Source organism: Rhinoraja longicauda, chromosome 40, assembly GCF_053455715.1.
Source record: "Rhinoraja longicauda isolate Sanriku21f chromosome 40, sRhiLon1.1, whole genome shotgun sequence".
In the NCBI taxonomy this organism is placed as follows: Eukaryota; Metazoa; Chordata; class Chondrichthyes; order Rajiformes; family Arhynchobatidae; genus Rhinoraja; species Rhinoraja longicauda.
Genome location: NC_135992.1, coordinates 505,488 through 528,662, shown reverse-complemented (window position 1 = coordinate 528,662; position 23,175 = coordinate 505,488). Strand labels below are relative to the sequence as shown.

At 44.5% G+C, this 23,175-nt stretch overlaps 1 protein-coding gene across 1 annotated transcript in view; it reads right to left on the bottom strand.

The window, feature by feature from the left end:
• Positions 1-23,175, bottom strand: part of LOC144611364 (protein KASH5-like) — a 115,777-nt gene that overhangs the window by 81,015 nt on the left and 11,587 nt on the right. Inside the window, exons 3-4 of the mRNA XM_078430435.1 lie at positions 18,659-18,709; positions 15,371-15,448 (exon numbers count right to left, since the gene is read on the bottom strand). Of these exons, the coding sequence (XP_078286561.1) occupies positions 15,371-15,448; positions 18,659-18,709 (129 nt within the window). The remainder of the gene's footprint in view (positions 1-15,370; positions 15,449-18,658; positions 18,710-23,175) is intronic.

The following is a 23,175-nucleotide window of genomic DNA, read 5'->3' as shown; positions in this document are numbered from 1 at the left end:
TAGGAAGGATGTCGACAAAATGGAGAGGGTACAGAGGAGATTTACTAGAATGTTGCCTGGGTTTCAGCACTTAGGCTACAGAGAGAGGTTGAACAGGTTGGGTCTTTATTCTTTGGAGCGTAGAAGGTTGAGGGGGGACTTGATAGAGGTTTTTAAAATTTTGAGAGGGACGGACAGAGTTGACGTGGGTAGGCTTTTCCCTTTGAGAGTGGGGAAGATTCCAACAAGGGGACATAGCTTCAGAATTGAGGGACAAAGGTTTAGGGGTAACATGAGGGGGAACTTCTTTACTCAGAGGGTGGTGGCTGTATGGAATGAGCTTCCGGTGGAAGCTGGCTCGATTTTATTATTTAAGAGTAAATTGGATAGGTATATGGATAGGAGGGGATTAGAGGGTTATGGTCTGAGTGCAGGTAGATGAGACTAGGTCAGGGAGAATGGTCGGCGTGGACTGGTAGGGCCGGACAGGCCTGTTTCCATGCTGTAGTTGTTATATGTTATATGTTATAATCGAGCTATTTACTGTGTATAGATCGATACACAAGAAGGGAATAACGTTTAGTGCAAAGTAAACTCAGTAAAGTCCGGTCAAGGATAGTCCGAGGGTCACCAAAGAGGTAGATAGTAGTTCATCACTGCTCTCAAGTTGTGGTGGGATGATTCAGTTGCCTGATAGCATCTTATATAACTGCAACGTTTCCTCCCAACTTCTATCCTCAATATTCTGACTGATGAACGCCAATGTGCTGATAGCCTTTTTGACCACCCTATATAACCGTGACGCCACTTTCAAGAAACAATGTACCTCCAATGTGAAATTCCTCTGCTCCTCACCACTGCCCCAGAGTCCTACCATTCACTGTGTATGTCCTGTCCCTGTTAATCTTTCCAAAATGCAACACCTCACATTTCTCTGTATTAAATTTCATCAACCATTCCTCAGCCTACATGCCCAACCTATCAAGATCCTGCTGCAATATTTGTCAACCATCTTCACTACAATACCACCCACTTATGTGTCATCTGCAAACTTGCTAATCATGCCATGATTCATCCAAACCATTGATGTAGATGACAAACAGCAATGGACCCAGCACTGAACACTAAGGGACACTGCTAGTCACAGGCCTCCAATCCAAAAAACAACCTTCCCAAGATTTTCCCTGCAGCCCTTCTTAAATAGAGGCACAACATTTGCCAGCCTCCAGTCTTCTGGCACCTCACCCATATTTAATGATGACTTGTAAATCTCAGCCAGGACACCTGCAATTTCCTCGCTAGCTTCCCACTGTGTCCTTGAATACATTTGCTCATGCCTGGGAAATTTGTCTACCTTCATATGCATCAGGACCTTCAGCACCTCCTTGGCCGTAATACTGACTGCTCTCAAGACACTTCCATTGACTTCCCCAAGTTCCCCGGCCCTCATGTCTTTCTCCACGGTAAAAACAGAGGAGAAATACTCGTTGAGGAGCTTGTCCATCTCCTGTGGCTCCACACAGAGTTGACCACTTTGATTCCCGAGGAGTCCCATTCTCTCTCTCGTTACCCTTTTCCCATTATGTACTCTTGGGAGTATGCTTAATGGCAACTGCCAGACCTATCTCCTGTCCCTTTTTTGCCCTCTGAATTTTCTATTTTTTCTATGATAAGGGATTAAAAACAATGAGGCTCAGTTTCCATAGAATTTCGCCACATCTATCTTTACTTTAAAAATGATCGAGCAAAACTACAAGAAATTATTAGCTTTATTTCAACATTTCCACTGGTTTTCTCCTGAAGCTATTGTTGTTGAGATGGAGAAATCAATGGAAGTTCACCCCATTTGTAATGGATAAAGAGCAAAATTATATTTTCTACTTTGTAGCATTGATATTGCATGATCCTACTCTTGGAGCTGTAAGGAAAGCATTAGTTTGTGTCATAGTCATAGAGTTATACAGCATGGAAATAGGCACTTTGGCCCAACCCACTCAAGCCGATCAATGTGCCCCATCTGAATGCATTCAAGAGAGGGCTGTAAGGGGTTAAACATTCGACATTTCGCCATATGGGTTTTATTGCAGGGGTGTAAAAAAGGTGTAAAAGCTCCAGCTCGATTATGTTGCCAGGACATCCTGTTGCTCAGCATGGAGGCACGGTTTATGGTTGACCATCCTTTGATATGGGCAACTGGCTTTAAGACTTTGATGCTTAACCATCCTTTGATGGTTAAGGGGAACATTTGGTCATATCGACTGTTCTTTGGTCCTGGGAATACCGAGGACATGTAGGTCACACAGGACACAGAGGACATAGGGGTCCTGAATGGCACATAAAGATTTATAGGACATTGTAAAACTTGCCATATAAGGTAGCAACAGGAAATGTACTGGCACATGTATTTTGGGTATAAATATGTGTAATTGTTAGCATTCGGGGAGAGAGACTACACTAGCTTCCTGAGTGTTTCTAAACGCTCCGGTTTCTAGACTCTCTCCCACCTGGGTGAGTAGAATAAAGAGGTTATACGAATTCGGTTGTCTGACTATTCTGTTCATAGGGCACGGACTACAACATTTGGCGTAGTCGGCAGGATCTCTTTGGCACTGTCAACCACGAACGACTAAGAGGCAGCGGTGACTGAAACACGTCCGAAGGGGACAGAGTGCACTTCTCGACCGTTGTTCGAGACCCCGGACGTTGACGTTTTTCAGACACTGAAGTCCCTCGTTTGGGGTTGATTTTGTGTTCAACTGAGATTCACAGACGAACCGATAAGGAAAAGGGCAAGGATAAGGATGATATTGAGGTAAGAGTCTTTATCGCATGAGTCTGTGGTCTGGGTAAATTTAAAAGTAATTTCATAATGTGATATAGTGATTGGTTGTCAGGCCAGGAATGGGACAGGCTATGGATATAAGAGAAATTGATCGTTTGGTAATTGGATGTCAGACATGTGAGACGGACTTTGGATAAGGTGATGGCGGTGCCCCGGTATTTTAACGTAAAGGGCGGTCACTCTTGTTGACATTGTCTTGGTCTGGGTAAATTGATCGTTTGGTAATAATTAATGTGGGAGCGAGAAGCAGTGAAGAAATGGAAAAAGAGGATTAAAAAAATGGAAAGAGGGGGAAGCACCATCAGGAGTCAAGGGAGCGAAGTTCGAGGGAAAATGCAAGTAGTAGAGGGATATCAGTGTGTGATAGGTTGGGAATACCGAAAACATGCGATATTTTGCAAGCGGAATGTAAGGTGTATGATCTAAGACTTGACCGTGCTACCCGAGCTCGAGGTGAATTTAAAACCGGTACCAAAGGGATATATCTCGCCCAACAACAACAAAAGTCAGAATCCGAACCACTGGAGTCCATAGCGGCTTTATTAGGTAATCAGGAGTCCGAGGGTGACGAGGAACCCGTCCGATCCCCACAGCCCCACAGGCAGAGCCACCGGCTGCGGTGGTGCCAGTCCCGGTTCTACCCTCCCCGCCAGAATATTGGGGACTATCCCCCGATAATGAGACAGCATCAGGGAATATGGATAGGTCCCAGACAAAGGGTTAAGTTGCGCCACGAACAAGAATCCGCACGATCGGCGCTAGAGATTGAGGATACTGCCTACCCTAGCCTTTTTCAGTACACCTCATGCTGCCCAGCAAGCTGAATTATTTGCCCTCACGCGGGCCTGCCACCTTTGCGTTGACCAATGTGCTAATATTTACACCGACTCACGATATGCCTTTGGGGTTGCACATGATTTTGGTAACCTGTGGCAGCACAGGGGCTTTTTGACTGCAGCAGGCACTCCTATTAAAAATGCCCTGTTTGTCCGAAGTCTACTAGCGAGTTTAACACTCCCGAAAACCTTGGCTGTCATTAAATGTAATTCGCATACATCTGTCAAGGATCCCATTTCTTTCAGGAATGCATTGGCTGACACATTGGCACGCACAGAGGCCCTGACCCCTACCATTTTAGTTTCTTCAGGTGAACAACAGCAGTTTTCTGCAAATACCGCTATGCCCAGTGTTTCGGAATTCTGCCAGCTTCAGGGGGACGCCCCCAAGGCTGAGAGACACCGGTGGAGCCAGGATGGATGTTCCCCTTGCGAATCTGACTTGCTTTGGGTTACTGCCTCTGGCAAAGTTTGTGTCCCTAACGCGCTTTTACCTGTTTTGTTGCATTATGTGCACTCTCTTACCTATGCTGGTAAGAGGGGAATGTTGGATGTAATAAATGCTACATGGTATCACCCCAAAATACATTGGGGTTTACAAATTGATTTTATTGAATTGCCACGTGTACATAGTTATAAGTATTGCTTAGTTATTGTTGATGTGTTTAGCTGATGGATTGATTTTGCTATTGATGTTGCTATTTTGCTATTGTTACTCCTGCTATTAGGGGAAGTGCACTCAAGATCTATATGGGATTGTGGTTAATCTATATTTACTCCATGACATTTATGTAAAGACGTTCAGATGATATGCAGAGGAGGCAATGGCACAATACCCTGGAAGGCAGAAAGAATAGGACCCCGCTCAGGATGGTTTAATAAGACCAGAGCTAAACAATTGAGAGACCAAGCCTATTGGGTTGTACCCTGTGGACATGCTTTGTGCCAGTTTAATTTCCAATGCCTGACAGATGAATTTAAATTTTGTCTTTCAGTCCAGGTATTTTTAAATTCATGTTACAAGTTGACAAAGCTTTTAATCAGGCATAGCAACTTCATGGTGAACTATTTTATGGATAACACCTTTCCTTACTCCTATTCCGTGCACGCTTTACTATTGACTTATTTATTGCCTAGTATTGAGAGCGATAACCATTTGCTCGGAGGGTGAGCTGGTGTTTCAGAACACCACGTCAGCATGTGACAGAGCTGATGTTGTCACCCAAGGATTATGAATGCCAGTTTTTGCAGGAACAAAAACGGTTGATAGCAGCTGTTCTACACACGTCCAGTATTCTGGCTGTTCCACGTGTTCAGGATGTGCATGCAATAATTCAGCATTTCTCATTGGGGTACCCCTTCATACAGGGATATAACAAAGAAGGAAATTTGAGCACAAGACTGCTGGACTAGTGTAGATGGTCTAAACGAACTGGGATCTGTATCTTTGGCTTCACATTTCAACATTTGTTTTTTTTAACTGGATGAATTGAATATTTGAGAATGAATTGAAGATTACAATTGTGCTGGAATTGTGGACCCTTCCCATTTTTGTACTAGCTTAGTTGATAAATTAGCCTTTGAAGCCTATTTACTTGGGTCAGTGGGTACATAAGATATTTAAAGTAAGTATTTTGCTTTTCATTTATTCAATGCCTGAGGACCACATTTAGAAAACCTCTATGCGTATAACCCCACTCTACTACAGGATTAGCCCCAGCTGAGGTATTATACGGGAAACCACTCCGAACCCCTTGGGGGATGGAGGGAGAGGGGTGCATCAACCTCCATGAACTGTACGACCTGGATGAGCGTTTAATTGAATAAATGAAATTATTAACCCAATCTTTATCAGCCTAGCATTCTCAGGTCCGAAACGCCCAGAAACCACGGGACAACATGAGGCTGAGATGGGATTGTGGATTATATTGACCCTCGGTAGTCAGATAGAAGGACGAACCTCGGATCTCCGGCAAACCAATCGTTTCTTCAACCAATCGTTTGACCAACCAACCAAGCGAACCAATCGTTTATGTCAGACATATGCTTCACAGGTGGAACGGTCTGCCGGTTGGGTGTGCGCCCCAGGTTTCAACACATGGAAAAAGCATGATGCCTCTTTACCCGGTCCCCTTCACTCCGAGTGAAGTCAGGTCTGCCCGGTTCTTTTTGAATCACTCACAGAGCCCTGGCCCCAATAATTGGTGTACGGATTACGACAACCAATCAGATGACTGTGGATGTCAATGTTTTAATGGGTGGTTCTTGAGATCCTATCTTAATCAAACACGGGAGAATTGGCCCCGGATGCAAGTTAATTCTCCTCATGACTCTCCAGAAACACCAATAAATACAACCTGTTTCTGTAGAATGGGATTCAGCACATGCACCCATATCAGTACTACAGTTCCCCCAAGACCTCTCAATGGGACTTACTTAATATGTGGGAGCTGAGCATATGTCTGGTTACCAGGACTTTCGCCACGGTATGATCAGGGATCTTATGAGACCTGGACAGGGTGCTGTTATCTAGCTTTTGTAATCCCACATTTACGAATCATAAATCATCCTCTACAGCATCCAGAGTGGCGCTCTAAACGAGTTGTATCGGAGTTTGAGAGGTTTTGGTGGATAATATTCCCGAGATGGGGAACCGCTCGGGCAGGAACTGAAATTTGAAACTTAGCTAGTGCCCTGGAACAATTAGCAAATTGTACTGCTGATGGACTGTACGAGACTCAGGAACAAATAGGCCAGTTAACAACTGAAATGATGGCCCTGCGTCTTGTCGCTCTCCAGAATCGTATGGCTCTAGATTTCCTGCTAGCCGAGAAAGGGGATACCTGTGCTATGATAGGGCAAGAATGTTGTACATTTGTACCAGATGTATCCTCTAATATCACCAATATCGCGGGGCATGTGAAGGAGGTTATAGAAAGAGCATTTAGTGTTTGAACCCTCTGAGGGGGCGCTGTGAACTGTTTATGTATATGCTGTTATGTTTGTGTGCCATTGTATGTATATTCTTAGTACCTGAACTGATGTACAACGCTTTGGTCAATGTGGGTTGTTTTTAAATGTGCTATACAAATAAAATTGACTTGGCTTGACTAGGAAAATAGGGGCAGATTTAGCCCAAAATCAAATTAATGCTTCAGGATGGGATTGGTTTGGTTTAGGATATTTGTGGGGGCCGATTTTCCATTATGGCAGTATCTTTCTGTTAATTGTAGTGATCCTGTTAATTTGTTATTGTTTCGGTCCATGTATACGCCAACTACTTGTTAATCGGTCAATTTAAAAAGAAAACAACACAAACGGTGATTATAATATAATCAAAGAGGGGAATGTAAGGGGTTAAACATTCGACATTTCGCCATATGGGTTTTATTGCAGGGGTGTAAAAAAGGTGTAAAAGCTCCAGCTCGATTATGTTGCCAGGACATCCTGTTGCTCAGCATGGAGGCACGGTTTATGGTGGACCATCCTTTGATATGGGCAACTGGCTTTAAGGCTTTGATGCTTAACCATCCTTTGATGGTTAAGGGGAACATTTGGTCATATCGACTGTTCTTTGGTCCTGGGAATACCGAGGACATGTAGGTCACACAGGACACGGAGGACATAGGGGTCCTGAATGGCACATAAAGATTTATAGGACATTGTAAAACTTGCCATATAAGGTAGCAACAGGAAATGTACTGGCACATGTATTTTGGGTATAAATATGTGTAATTGTTAGCATTCGGGGAGAGAGACTACACTAGCTTCCTGAGTGTTTCTAAACGCTCCGGTTTCTAGACTCTCTCCCACCTGGGTGAGTAGAATAAAGAGGTTATACGAATTCGGTTGTCTGACTATTCTGTTCATAGGGCACGGACTACTACATTTGGCGTAGTCGGCAGGATCTCTTTGGCACCGTCAACCACGAACGACTAAGAGGCAGCAGTGACTGAAACACGTCCGAAGGGGACAGAGTGCACTTCTCGACCGTTGTTCGAGACCCCGGACGTTGACGTTTTTCAGACACTGAAGTCCCTCGTTTGGGGTTGATTTTGTGTTCAACTGAGATTCACAGACAAAGGGCAAGGATAAGGATGATATTGAGGTAAGAGTCTTTATCACATGAGTCTGTGGTCTGGGTAAATTTAAGAGTAATTTCATAACGTGATATAGTGATTGGTTGTCAGGCCAGGAATGGGACAGGCTATGGATATAAGAGAAATTGATCGTTTGGTAATTGGATGTCAGACATGTGAGACGGACTTTGGATAAGGTGATGGCGGTGCCCCGGTATTTTAACGTAAAGGGCGGTCACTCTTGTTGACATTGTCTTGGTCTGGGTAAATTGATCGTTTGGTAATAATTAATGTGGGAGCGAGAAGCAGTGAAGAAATGGAAAAAGAGGATTAAAAAAATGGAAAGAGGGGGAAGCACCATCAGGAGTCAAGGGAGCGAAGTTCGAGGGAAAATGCAAGTAGTAGAGGGATATCAGTGTGTGATAGGTTGGGAATACCGAAAACATGCGATATTTTGCAAGCGGAATGTAAGGTGTATGATCTAAGACTTGACCGTGCTACCCGAGCTCGAGGTGAATTTAAAACCGGTACCAAAGGGATATATCTCGCCCAACAACAACAAAAGTCAGAATCCGAACCACTGGAGTCTATAGCGGCTTTATTAGGTAATCAGGAGTCCGAGGGTGACGAGGAACCCGTCCGATCCCCACAGCCCCACAGGCAGAGCCACCGGCTGCGGTGGTGCCAGTCCCGGTTCTACCCTCCCCGCCAGAATATTGGGGACTACCCCCCGATAATGAGACAGCATCAGGGAATATGGATAGGTCCCAGACAAAGGGTTAAGTTGCGCCACGAACAAGAATCCGCACGATCGGCGCTAGAGATTGAGGATACTGCCCACCCTAGCCTTTTTCAGTACACCTCATGCTGCCCAGCAAGCTGAATTATTTGCCCTCACGCGGGCCTGCCACCTTTGCGTTGACCAATGTGCTAATATTTACACCGACTCACGATATGCCTTTGGGGTTGCACATGATTTTGGTAACCTGTGGCAGCACAGGGGCTTTTTGACTGCAGCAGGCACTCCTATTAAAAATGCCCTGTTTGTCCGAAGTCTACTAGCGAGTTTAACACTCCCGAAAACCTTGGCTGTCATTAAATGTAATTCGCATACATCTGTCAAGGATCCCATTTCTTTCAGGAATGCATTGGCTGACACATTGGCACGCACAGAGGCCCTGACCCCTACCATTTTAGTTTCTTCAGGTGAACAACAGCAGTTTTCTGCAAATACCGCTATGCCCAGTGTTTCGGAATTCTGCCAGCTTCAGGGGGACGCCCCCAAGGCTGAGAGACACTGGCAGGCAGTGACCAGTGGGGTACCGCAAGGTTCGGTGCTGGGACCCCAGCTATTTACGATATACATTAATGACTTAGACGAAGGGATTAAAAGTACCATTAGCAAATTTGCAGATGATACTAAGTTGGGGGGTAGTGTGAATTGTGAGGAAGATGCAATAAGGCTGCAGGGTGACTTGGACAGGTTGTGTGAGTGGGCGGATACATGGCAGATGCAGTTTAATGTAGATAAGTGTGAGGTTATTCACTTTGGAAGTAAGAATAGAAAGGCAGATTATTATCTGAATGGTGTCAAGTTAGGAGGAGGGGGAGTACAACGAGATCTGGGTGTCCTAGTGCATCAGTCAATGAAAGGAAGCATGCAGGTACAGCAGGCAGTGAAGAAAGCCAATGGAATGTTGGCCTTCGTAACAAGAGGAGTTGAGTATAGGAGCAAAGAGGTCCTTCTACAGTTGTACCGGGCCCTGGTGAGACCGCACTTGGAGTACTGTGTGCAGTTTTGGTCTCCAAATTTGAGGAAGGATATTCTTGCTATGGAGGGCGTGCAGCGTAGGTTCACTAGGTTAATTCCCGGAATGGCGGGACTGTCGTATGTTGAAAGGCTGGAGCGATTGGGCTTGTATACACTGGAATTTAGAAGGATGCGGGGGGATCTTATTGAAACATATAAGATAATTAGAGGATTGGACACATTAGAGGCAGATAACATGTTCCCAATGTTGGGGGAGTCCAGAACAAGGGGCCACAGTTTAAGAATAAGGGGTAGGCCATTTAGAACGGAGATGAGGAAGAACTTTTTCAGGTGGTGAAGGTGTGGAATTCTCTGCCTCAGAAGGCAGTGGAGGCCAGTTCGTTGGATGCTTTCAAGAGAGAGCTGGATAGAGCTCTTAAGGATAGCGGAGTGAGGGGGTATGGGGAGAAGGCAGGAACGGGGTACTGATTGAGAGTGATCAGCCATGATTGCATTGAATGGCGGTGCTGGCTCGAAGGGCTGAATGGCCTACTCCTGCACCTATTGTCTATTGTCTATTGTCTATTGCCTCCAGTCTCCGCTACCTTCCATAAAGCCAATTCTGTATCCAGTTAAGTAGCTATCCCTGGATCCCATGCCTCATCCATTCCCACACAAACCACCCCTCCCCCGCAAGAGATATCACACCTGTCATACCTCCTCCCTCGACTCCATCCAAGGACCCCAGCAGTCCTTCCAAGCGAGACAGAGATTTACATGTACCTTCTCTAACCTTACCTACTGTTCCTGATGCGGTATCCTTTACATTGGTGAGGCAAAGCGTAGATTCAATGCCCATTTCGTTGAATACTTGCGCTCGTTCTGCGAAGGACTACTGGATCGCCTGTTTGCTAAACACTTTAACATTCCATCCCTTTCAATACCTCTTTGTCCTGGGCCTCCTCCATTGCTAGAGTGAGTCCGCATGCAAACTGCAGGAGCAGCACCTCATATTCCGATTACGGTATGAACATTGAATTCTCCAAATTCTACAAATACCTTACTTCCCCCTCCCCTTTCTATTACATGCCACAGGTCTAATCTATCAGTTATGTCTTTCATGCCCAACATGATCAGGAATGATATCACCAAACCATTAAAGCATAGAATAGCAGGAATGTTTGTGTCAAACACGATGCCAAGTTGCATGATCCGTATCCCTTTATTCTATGCACTTCCATGTGCATATCTACAAGTCTCTTAAACGCCACTGTCGTATCTGTTTCCATCACAACCCCTGGCAATGTTCAAGCCCCATGTGTACAAAAAACTTGCGCTGTACATTTCCATTAAACTTTCCCCCTCTCACCTTTTAGCTATGCCATCTAGTGCTGCACATTTTCACCCTGGGAGAAACATTCTGACCATCCACCAATCTATGCCTCTAATAATTTAAATACTTCTATCAAGTCTCCCCTCAACCTCCGTAGTTCCAGAGAAAACAATCCAGTTCTATCCAACCTCTCCATGCAGCTGAAAGCCTCTGCACCCTCTCCTGCACATCTTTCCTGTAATGGGATGACCAGAACTTCACCCAATATTATAAATGCAGCCTAGACAAAGTCCTATAGAGCTGCATCATGACTTCTCGACTCTTACATTCAATGCCGCTAGCAATGAAGGCAAGCATATTATATGCCTTCTTTACCACCCTGTCCACTTGTGCTGCCACCTTCAGTGAGCAATGAACTAGGATTCCAAGATCATTCTGCACATCGATGCTGTTAAGCCATTAACTGTATACTTTCCCCTTAGACTCAATCTCTCAAAGTGCAACACCTCACACTGGTTAATCTCTATCTGTCATTTCTCCACCCATTTCTGCTGCTGATCTCGTAGACACAAAATGCTGGAGTAAATCAGCGGGTCAGGCAGTATCTCGGAAGAGATTCATCTTCAGACTGATGTCAGGGGTGGGGGCGGGACAAAGATAGGATGTAGGTGGAGACGGGAAGACTAGTGGGAGAACTGGGAAGGGGGAGGGGATAGAGAGTGGAGGCAGGGACTACCTGAAGTTAGAGAAGTCAATGTTCATACCGCTGGGGTGTAAACTGCCCAAGCGAAATATGAGATGCTGTTCCTCCAATTTGCGCTGGGCCTCACTCTGACAATGGAGGAGGCCCAGGACAGAAAGCAGATTAGGAATGGGAGGGGGAGTTGAAGTGCTGAGCCACTGGGAGATCAGGTTGGTTGAGACGGACTGAGCGGAGGAGTTCAGCGAAATGATCGCCGAGCCTGCGCTTGGTCTCGCCGATGTAGAGAAGTTGACATCTGGAACAGCAGATACAACAGATGAGGTTGGAGGAGGTGCAGGTGAACCTCTGCCTCACCTGAAAATAAAGTTTGGGTCCTTGGATGGAGTCGAGGGGGGAGGTAAAGGGACAGTGTTGCATCTCCTGCAGTTGCAGGGGAAAGTATCTGGGCAGGGGGTGGTTTGGGTGGGAAGGGACGAGTGGACCAGGGAGTTTCGGAGGGAACGGTCTCTGTATTCTGGTATATTTTCTGACAGCATTCCTCACAGTCTGCAACTCCTCCAATGTTGTTATTAGCAGATTTACTCATCAACCCAAACACATTTGCATCTAGGTCATTTATATATATATATCACAAACAGCAGAGATCCCAGCATAGATCTCTGCGGATCTCCACTGGTCACAGACCGCCAGCCAGAATATTTACCTTCCAGTATTACACTGTGTTCTATGAATAAGCCAGTTCTGAATCCATACAACCACGTCATCATGAATCCCGTACATCTTAATCTTCTGGATCCCCTTATCATGAGGGGACTCATCAAAACCCTCACTAAAATCCAGGCATACAACATCCCCTGTCCTACCTTCATCGTTCTCCTTTGTCACCTCCTCAAAAATAAAATCCAGTTAATAAGTTACGATCTATCGCGTACAAATCTATGCCGGCTATCCCTATTTAGCACATTCTCTTCCAAATGGAAGTAAATTCTATCTCAAAGAATTCACTCCAATAGTTTCCCAACCACTGATGTGAGTTTCAGCGGCCTATAATTCCCTGGATTCTCTCTACTTCCCTTCGTAACAAAATTGGCCACTCTCCTGTCCTCCCATTCGTCGCCTGCAGCTAGAAAAAAAATAGATGCAGGAGTTGGCCATTCGGCCCTTCGAGCCAGCACCCCATTCAATATGATCATGGCTGATCATCTAAAATCACTACCCCGTTCCTATTTTTTCCCCACATCACCTTGAGTCCTTTAGCCCTAAGAGCCAAATCTAACCCTCTTGAGAAGCTCCTCATCAAAGCCCGACAATCCCTCTTGCTTCCCTCAACAACCTGGGATGCATCCCATCAGGCCCTTTGTAGTTATCCATCTTAATGCTCTTCGAGAGCCTCAGAACCTTCTTGATCTCAAACTGCCCTAGCATATCTGTATTCTCCACACTGATCTCCCTATCGTCCAAGTCTTTACCTCGCTGAATACAAATGCAAACTAATTGTTTAGTACCTACCTACCTTTTGACTCCAAGCATAGATTTCCTCCTTTATCCTTCAGGGATGGTACCTTCTCCCTGGTCACCCTCTTGTTTTTAATGTACAAACTAGACCAAGTGGACCCGTTGGGCCCAAACCTCTCCTGCATTGGTGCAGCACCCTCTCCTACCCCCCTCCCCTCCCCACTTCCCCTCAACCCCCCTTATCCACTTTCCTCCTCCCTCCCCCTCCCTCCCTCCCAATGACTGTAGTTCCTGCTGGGTGTGGGACACAACTGCTACGTCATCGGCGAACAACATGTCTCTGATGAGAGCTTCATCTTATAGAGTTGCAAAAAGTCATGAGGAATAGATTGGGCAGATGCAGAGTATCTTGCCCAGAGTAGAGGAATCGAGGACCAGAAGACATAGGTTCAAGGTGAAGGGGAAAAGATTTAATAGGAATCCGAGGGGTAACTTTTTCACAAAGGGTGGTGGGTGTATGGAACAAGGTGTCAGAGGAGGTAGTTAAGGCTGGGACTATCCCATCATTTAAGAAACAGTTAGACAGATACATGGATAGGACAGGTTTGAAGGGATATGGACCAAGCGCAAGTGGGACTTGTGTAGCTGGGACATTGTTGGCCGGAGTGGGGAAGTTGGGCCGAAGGGCCTGTTTCCACACTGCATTACTCTATAACTCTCTGACTCTAATGATGTGACGGAGTACAGGAAGGAGATTGAGAACAGTTTGTCCTGGTGTTGAGACTACAACCATTCTCTCAATGTCAGGAAGACAAAGGAGATGGTGATTCAGGAAGCAAAACTATACCCTTGTTTGCATTGTTGGCGTCAAAGTAGAGATGGTTGGAATGTTCAAATTCCTAGCAGTAAATATCGCCAATGGGCCACCCATATTGAAGCAACGACCAAGAGAGCACACCTCTACTTCCTTCGAAGGTCTAGGAAGTTCAGCATATCCCCAACAACTCTCAACAACTTCTACAGATGTGCTGTAGAAAACATTTTATCAGGATGCATCACAGCTTGGTTTGGGAACAGCTCCATCCAACACAGCAAGAAATTGCAGCGAATTGTGGACGCAGCCCAGACCACCACACAAACCAACCTCCCTTCCATTGACTCCATCTACACCTCACACTGCCTCGGCAAGGCCAACAGCATATTCAAGGACGTGTTGCACCCTGGCCGCTCCCTCTTTTCCCCTCTCCCATCAGGTAAAAGGCACAGAAGTGTGAAAACGCACACCTCCAGATTCAGGGACAGTTCCTTCCCAGCTGTTATCAGGCAACTAAACCATTCTCCCACAACTAAAGAGCAGTCCTGAACTATTATCTACCTCATTGGTGACTCTCGGACTATCTTTGATCAGATTTGACTGACTTTATCTTGCACTAAATGTTATTCCTCATTCCCTATACACTGTGGATGGCTCGATTCAAATCATGTATTGTCTTTCCGCTCTCTGATTAACACGCAATAAAAGCTTTTCACTGTACATGTAACAAGAAACTAAACTGAGCTGAGGTGGTGTTTGAGGAAGATATGACAGTGGCATTTAAGAAACTTTTGAACATGCCTATGAATAAGCAGGAAATGAAGGGGTATGGATTAAGTGCTGGCATACGAGTTGCTCTTTGCATCATGTTCCACAGTTATTGTGGACCGAATGGCCTGTTCTCGTGCAGGGAATGGAGGGATATGGATTGTTTGGGTCTATATGTGTTTGTTTTTGGATCATGTTTGACATATTTATTGTGTACAGAAGGGCCTGTTCTTACACTATGTTATATTTTATTCTGAACTTTAGAAAAATCATCCTTCTTTAATAAAGACTACTTCAGAAAGATCTGAAATGCAATCCAAAGACGTACAGGTATGTAGGTTAATTGGCTGGGTAAATGTAAAAATTGTCCCTAGTGGGTGTAGGATAGCGTTAATGTGCGGGGATCGCTGGGCGGCACGGACTTGATGGGCCGAAAAGGCCTGTTTCCGGCTGTATATATATGATATGATATGATATATGATAATCAGAAAATTTCTTCTACTTTGATTTCATCTAATTGTCAGCAATATTTAAATCCACTTCATTCCCAACACCATTTAGCATAGCATTTACAACTGATATAACTGAGTGACATAATAGGCCACCCTACTGAGGGCAGCTCACAGTCGTTATCATCTATAGACCAGACAGAACAAGGGCATTCTTTACCCTCTGAAGGACACTGGTGAGCCACATGCAATCATTAGTTTCTTGGTTAGCATTATACCATAACTAATACTTATTTAAAAGCACAAAATTGCATAATACAAGAAGTGACAAGAAACATTTTTTCTGTATTATTTTGGCATACCTTCAGCTCAGCCATCTCAAATAGCAGCTCATCGTATCTGCAATACATATTGTCTTTCTCAACTGTCAGTTTCCCATTCTGCATTATATAAGAAAAGTGTTAACTTAGGATTTTTAACTTGTCCACTTTGTGCAAAATTTCAACTTAAGGTTCAAGAGATATATATTGTTTTAATTATCTTTACAGGAAAACTTCATTAATCTATCACTGTGGATTTTGCCAAACAGATATTCCAGATTATACAGTCATTTGATTAATATACAAACACAATTTCTAACTCACTTATCAAAAAAGAGATTACTCTACTATTTCAGTAAACACAGCGAGTTTATAATGATTGCAGGAGCTATGGCACCAATCAATGGTTGGGAGTGCAAGAAGCATAGCCCTGGCTCGTGGTAAGTACAAACATCACCTGGTGAGCCATACGCCAAACCATCATGATTTCTGAACAATCAGACAGCAAATCAGTTTTAATGTATTTCACATTGGTCCCTTTTAATTTTACCTGTTAGGCTGCTTCTGCTATAACAACACTCCTATCATAATAAGCAAACATCAAGGAGTGAGCAACCAAGGAATATACTAGCAGAGATAGGTTGGTTGAATGGCTGAAGGCACAGAATGGTAATAAAAGGGTCAGTTCCTGGTTGGCTGCCAGTGACTAGTGGTGGTCCACAGGGGTCGGTGTTTGATCCACTACTCTTCACGGAGAATATTAATGATTCGGATGAGGCAATTGATGGCTTTGTGGCCATGTTTGCAGATAATACGAAGGTAGGTGGAGGAGCAGTTAGTGTAGAAGAAGTAGGGAGTCTGCAGTTGGACCTGGACAGGTTGGGAGCATGGACAAAGAAGTGGCAGACGGAATACAGCATAGCAAAATGTGTGGTCATGCACCTTGGTAGTTGGAATAAAAGCATAGACTATTTTCTAAATAGGGAGATGTTTGAGAAACTGGGAGTGCAAAGGGACAGGAGTGCTGGTGCAAAATTCTCAAAAGGTTAATTTGCAAGGGCAAGGCGAATCGGAAGAAGGCAAATATAAAAACAGGGATGTAATGCTGAGGCTTTAGAATGTACTGATCAGACCACATTTGGAGTACTGTGCGCAGTTTTGGGCCCCATGTCTGAGGAGGGATGTGCTGGCATTGGAGAGGGTCCAGAGGAGGTTCATGAGAATGATCACGGGGATGATTGGGTTAACGTATGATGAGCATTTGACGGATCTGGGCCTGTACTCACTGGAGTTTAGAAGGATGATGGGGGACCTCATTGAAACCTACCGAATTGTGAAAAGCCTGGATAGTGTGGATTTGGAGAGAATGTTTCCACTACTGGGAGTGTCTAGGACCAGAGGACACATCCTCAGAATAAAAGGACGTACCTTTAGAAAGGAGATGAGGAGGAATTTATTTAGTCAGAGGGTGGTGAATCTGTGGAATTCATTGCCACAGATGATGTGGAGGCCGTCAATGGGAATTTTTAAAATGGAGATTGACAGATTCTTGATAAGTAAGGGTGTCAAATCTTATAGGAAGAACGCAGGAGAATATGACACGAAGTGCTGGAGTAATTCAGCAGGTCAGGCAGCATCTCTGGAAAACATGGATAGGTTATGTTTCGGGTCAAGACACTTCTTCAGCCTTCTCCAGAGATACTGCCTGACCGGTTGAGTTACTCCAGCACTTTATGTCCGTTTGTATATTTAAGCAGCATCTGGAATTTCTTATTTCTACATCTGAACTTTATCAAATGCTGTACAAAAATGAACGTAGATAACATCCAGCCCCCTACCCACATTAATCACTTTCGCCACCTCCTCAAAAAACTGGATGTTAGTAAGACACGACATGCCGTGCACAAAGCCCTGTCCCTAGTTAACCCATTCTCTTCCAAATGGGAGTAAATCCTATCCTGAATAATCCACTCCAATAGCTTCCCTACCACTTACTTGAGGCTCATCGACCTATAATTTTCTGGATTTTATCTACTACCCTTCTTAAATAAAGGAATAACATTAGATTCATAAAGCATGGAAATAGGCCTTTTGCCCTTACTTGCTCATGCTGACAAATATGTCCCATCTACACTCGTCTCACCTGTCCATGTTTGGCCTTTCCCCCTCTAAACCTTTTCCATCCATGAACCTGCCCAAATGTCCTTTAAGTGTTGTTGTAGTACCTGCCTCAACTATCTCTTCTGACAGCTCATTCCATATACCCACTCCCCTCTGTGTGAAAAGATTATTGCTTATTGAGTCCCCTACTCTGTGTGAAAGACACTGCTTTCACCCTATCTAGTCGCCTCATGATCCTATACACTATCATCCAAGAAATAAGGTCCTAAGCTGCCCAATCTCTCCCTATAGCTCAGATCCACAAATTCTGTGAAGGTCTGTGATTTGTCTTCCCAAAATGCAATATCTTGCACGTATTGGCATTAAAGTTCATTAACCATTCCTCAGCCCACTTGCCCAACTGATCAAAATCCTGCTGTGATTTTTGATGACCATCTTTGCTATCTATGTACCATCCACTTTAGTCCTTCCCAGACCTCCCTTGTACATCAGCTACTCTCCTGCCTTTGGATACCTCGCCTGTAGCTTAATAAACTGGGAGAGATCTCAAACTGTCCTTGCAGATTAGTATTTCCCATACTTTTTTACCTCTTGCCTTTCTTCTTGGTGAATACAGATGCAAAGTGCCTGTTTATTACCTCACCTACAAGCCCCAACTCCAAGCACAAATTCCCCCCTTTATCCTTGATCGATCCTATCTTGTCCCTGGTTAACCCCTTGTTTTTAATGTAGGATGAAAAAGCCACGTCATATGTGGACTTACCCAAAAACAACTGTACCTAATGTACTCTCTCAAGCTGCTGCCTAATAACTGTAATTTGCATAACTTTATTTTAGTACCTATCCACAAGGTCCCTATTTAAAGCAATCTTAAAATAGGCATTTTACATTAAAATGCTTGCATTCTAATTTGTGTTTTCCACAAAATCAAAACTACCAGTTTGATTTATGAATCAGTTTAAATTCGCATCAAAATATATTGTTACATGGCCTACCAACCAGAGTACTAATAAATATCCTATCCTTCAACTCACCATCACCATAGGTGTACGACACTAGAGTACTATGTTTACATATCTGTTGCGCTTCTGCAAGTAAGAAATTTCATTGCTCTGTTTTATTGATATGACAATAAAGCCCTCTTGACTCTTGAAATACATTTGATAAACACATCATCTGCAAATGCATCATTCTATTATAGAGACTCACCTCTTCCTGAAGCTGACTGATGCTTGTGCCCAGGTTCTGATGCTCCTTTTCCTTTTGAAAACACCAGATTAGAGAAAGCCTATGTTTGCATAGAGTAAATCAAGCAAAGCAACCAATTTTAACCCAAAATGCCCATTCTGACCAGGTTGCCTACCTAAGCTAGTCCCATTTACCTGTGTTTGGCCCACATTCCTCTAAACCTTTCCTATCTGTGTATTTATCCAAATGTCCTTAAAACTTTAATTGTAGCCTCTTCCATCACTTCCCCATGAAGCTCGTTCACATAACCATCAATGCTTGTGTGAAAATGCTGCCCCTCGGATCCATTTTAAAACTCTTCGCTTTCACTTTAAAACGATACCCTATCTCCAGTGAATAGAAGCCTAGTCTTTCCAATCCTTCCTCATATGACCATCCCGCCATCCCGGGAGGTAACCTCGTGAACCTACGCTGCTCTGCCTCAATAGCAAGGATGTCCTTCCTCAAATTAGGAGACCAAAACTGCACACAATACTCCAGATGTGTCTCACCAGGGCCCTATACAACTGAAGGACCTCTTTACTCCTATATTCCAATCCTCTCGTTATTAGCTTTCTTCAGCCTGCTGTACCTGCACGCTTACTTTCAGTGACTGGTGTACAAGGACACCAAGGTCTCGTTGCACTTCCCCTTTACCTAATCTGACACCATTGAGATAATAATCTGCCTTCTTATTCTTGCCGTCAAAGTGGATACCCTCACATTTACCTACATTATTATACTGCATCTGCCATGCATCTGCCCACTCACTCAACCTGTCCAAGTCACCCTGCAACCTCCTAACATCCTCTTCGCAGTTCACACTGCCACACAGCTTTGTGTTGTGTCATCTGCAAACTTGCTAGTGTTACTTCTAATTCCTTCATCCAAATCATTGATTGATTAGAAGGACTGGATGTTACAATCCCTAGGGTTTGCACTACAATTAACTGGTGTTATTCTTGGGGATGACCACTAGGTACTACCATTCAGGCACATCATCAGTTGTGTACCTCAACGTCACTGGGTGTTTTGGCCTTTTTTCACAAGATACTCTAATTCGGGGCAGGCCCACCGCTGGGTGATCAGACCTGGGTGTGTGTCTTAAAGTTAGCTTCTGGATGGTCATGTGGCAGCCCAGACAGCATCTCTTCTTTTCATCCACAGCCAGTGACTGCTCCGTTCGGCGACATTGTCATGTTCTTTGATTGCCCTCCTTTGGGCCTGCCCTCGGACTCCTACGACCCTCAGAGCCTTGCGGTGGAACTGGCTACAAAACCCATACAACCCACCTCCATTTACACTCCAACCTCATTCCTCTGCCTCTACTGCAAGGTTGGAATATCTCAGCCTTTTCCTTTCATATACCTCGTCCACCATATGCCCAGCACCGAGCCTTGCGGCACTCCACTCACTACTGCCTGCCATTCTGAAAAGGACCCGTTTATTCCTTCTCTTTGCTTCCTGTCTGGCAACCAATTCTCTATCCATGTCACTACCCTACCCCCAATACCATGTGCTCTAATTTTGCTCACCAACCTCCCGTGTGGGTCCTTATCAAAAACTTTCTGAAAGTCTAGATAAACTACATCCACTGGCTCCCCTTCATCCATTTTACTTGTGACATCCTCAAAAAATTCCAGAAGATTGATCAAGCAGGATTTCCCCTTCATAAATCCATGATGACTTGGACAAATCCTTTTACTGCTATCCAAATGCTTCGTTATTACCTCTTTAATAATTGACTCCAGGATCTTCCCCATCACCAATGTCAGGCTAACTAGTCTATAATTCCCCATTTTCCCTCTCGCTCCTTTCTTGAAAAGTGGGATAACATTAGCTACCCTCCAATCCACAGGAACTGAACCTGAATCTATTGAGCATTGGAAAAGGATCACTAATGCATCCACGATTTCCAGAGCCACCTCCTTGAGTACCCTGGGATGCAGACCATCAGGCCCTGGGATTTATCAGCCTTCAGTCGACCCAATACTATTTCTCGCCTAATGCAGATTTCTTTCAGTTCCTCTGTCTCCCTAGATCCTCCATCCTCTTGTACATCTGAGAGGTTGTTTGTGTCTTCCTTAGTGAAGACAGATCCGAAGTACCTGTTCAACTCTTCTGCCATTTCCTTGTTACCCATAATAATTTCACCCGTTTCTGCTTTCAAGGGACCCACATTTTCTTTACGAATCTTTTTCTCTTAACATATCTAAAGAAGCTTTTACTGTCCTTCTTTACATTCTTGGCCAGCTTTCCCTCATACTTCACCCCGTATTGCCCGTTTTGTTACCTTCTGTTATCCTTTGAAAGTTGCCCAATCCTCTGGCTTCCCTCTACTCTTTGCTATGTTATATCTTTTCTTTTAGTTTAATTTCATCCCTATCTTCCATTGTCAGCCATGGTTGCCTCTTACTCCTCTTAGAATCTTTCTTCCTCTTTGGAATGAAATGATCCTGCATCTTCTGGATTATGTTCATAAATTCCTGCCATTGCTGTTCCACCGTCATTCCTGCTAGGATCCTTTTCCAGTCGACCTTGGCCAGCTCCTCTCTCATGCCTTCATAGTCCCTTTTGTTCAACTGCAACACTGACACTTCTGATTTAACTTTCTCCCTCTGAAATTGCAGATTAAAACTAATCTGGAGTTTAGAAGGATGAGAGGGGATCTTATAGAGACATATAAAATTATGAAAGGATTTGACAAGCTAGATGCAGGAAAAATATTCCCATTGTTGGAGGAGTCCAGAACCAGGGGCCACAGTCTAAGAATAAAGGGGGAGGCCATTTAAAACTGGGGTGAGAAAAAAAATTTCACCCAGAGAGTTGCGAATTTATGGAATTCTCTGCCACAGAAGGCAGTGGAGGCCAATTCACAGGTTGAATTTAAAAGAGTTAGATTGAGCTCTCGGGTTTAGTGGGATCAAAGGATTTACTGATTGTGGATGATCAGCCATGATCATAATGAATGGCGGTGTTAGCTAGAAGGGCCAAATGGCCTACTCCCTGCACCTATTTTCTATGTTTCTCTGTCCGTTCACACACTCTCCGCGGCCCTGCCATTAGCAGTGTAGCTCCTGCCCTTGTTTAACTTACCAAAATGCAATATTTTGCATTTATCTTGGCTAAATTCCAGCTGCTAATCCTAAACCCACATTACCAGTTGTTATAATGTCAGATGATTTTTTTCATTTTCTATTATACTATCAATTTTAGTGTCATCTGCAAACTTACAAACTATGTAATAAGTGTGAGGGTTTACATTTTGGCAGTTGCAAGGGAAAGTACCTGGAGAGGGGGCGGTTTGGGTGGGAAGGAATGAGTGAACTGAGGAGTTGCAGAGGGAATGGGCTCTACGGAAAGCAGAAAGGAGTGGGGATGGAAGATGTATTGATGGGATCACATTGGAGGTGGCGGAAATGTCAGAGGATGATGTGTTAGGTGCGGAGGCTGGTGGGGTGAAAGGCAAGGGTCAATCCAGGGGGAGGGTGCGGGGGAAGCAAGAAGCGAACCATGTGCCACAGAGGCAACGCAGGTGAGGGATCCATCTATGACATGTGACATTGCCCCTGCCCTTGGATGCTGCTCTAATCCCTATCAATATCCGACAGGCCAGGAGAGGCCAATGCCTAGCATCATTGGTAACAACTGGGTCCAATTACCTGATATTGGTTTGGCCACCTGAAAATTGTCAAGCTATTCCCTTTCTTACCACTATAAATAAAACACATCACACAAGTTCCTCCTACTGTTGGTGTGTTCTCTGCCAAACCCAGCGGCAACCCCTATGCCACAGACAGTAGGGGGAAAAGCCACGTTTACGTAAGAAAGAGGACTTCTTGGAAGTGTCATCTTGAGAGCAGAAGTGGGGAGAGGAGAAATTGAGTGTTGGGGATAGTGGCTTTTCCAAGAGGTAGGGCCTGCCCACTTTCCCCCATCATGCATGGATGAAGTTCAGCCAAGTCTAAAGTAAGAAAGGATGCTGAAATCTGCATATGAATTCAGTTCACCCCCCTTCTTTCTCAACATTAGAGGAGCATAGGTGAGTGCATAAGCCTCCCATTACCACCGGGAGCAAATTGACATTTGGCACTTTGGATTTCTAACATCTTGTCCTGTGTATTTGGAAACATTTACCCTGGAATCATCCAGTGACTGCCGTGAATAGAATGGCTGACAAGGGAAAGACCTTGTGACTGCTGGAAAGACAGCTGACAGGAGGAAATAAACCCCACCTGGGGCAGGCATGGGCTAGCTCCCCATGTCAGCAGGATCCAATACTATTCAGTATTTTGGATTCACCCGCCTATTGCTACGAACAGAATTAAAGAAAGAATACCCCTAGAGTTAAGACTCATTGAAGGATAATACGGCCATAGACCTAGGAACGGAAAAGACCATGAGCAATACATGCACTCACCAAGAACCATGCGCACAATCAGCATCCGAGAAGAGGCTTCAGGTCTGCTCCTGCGGCTGGATGAAAATAACATCTTTAA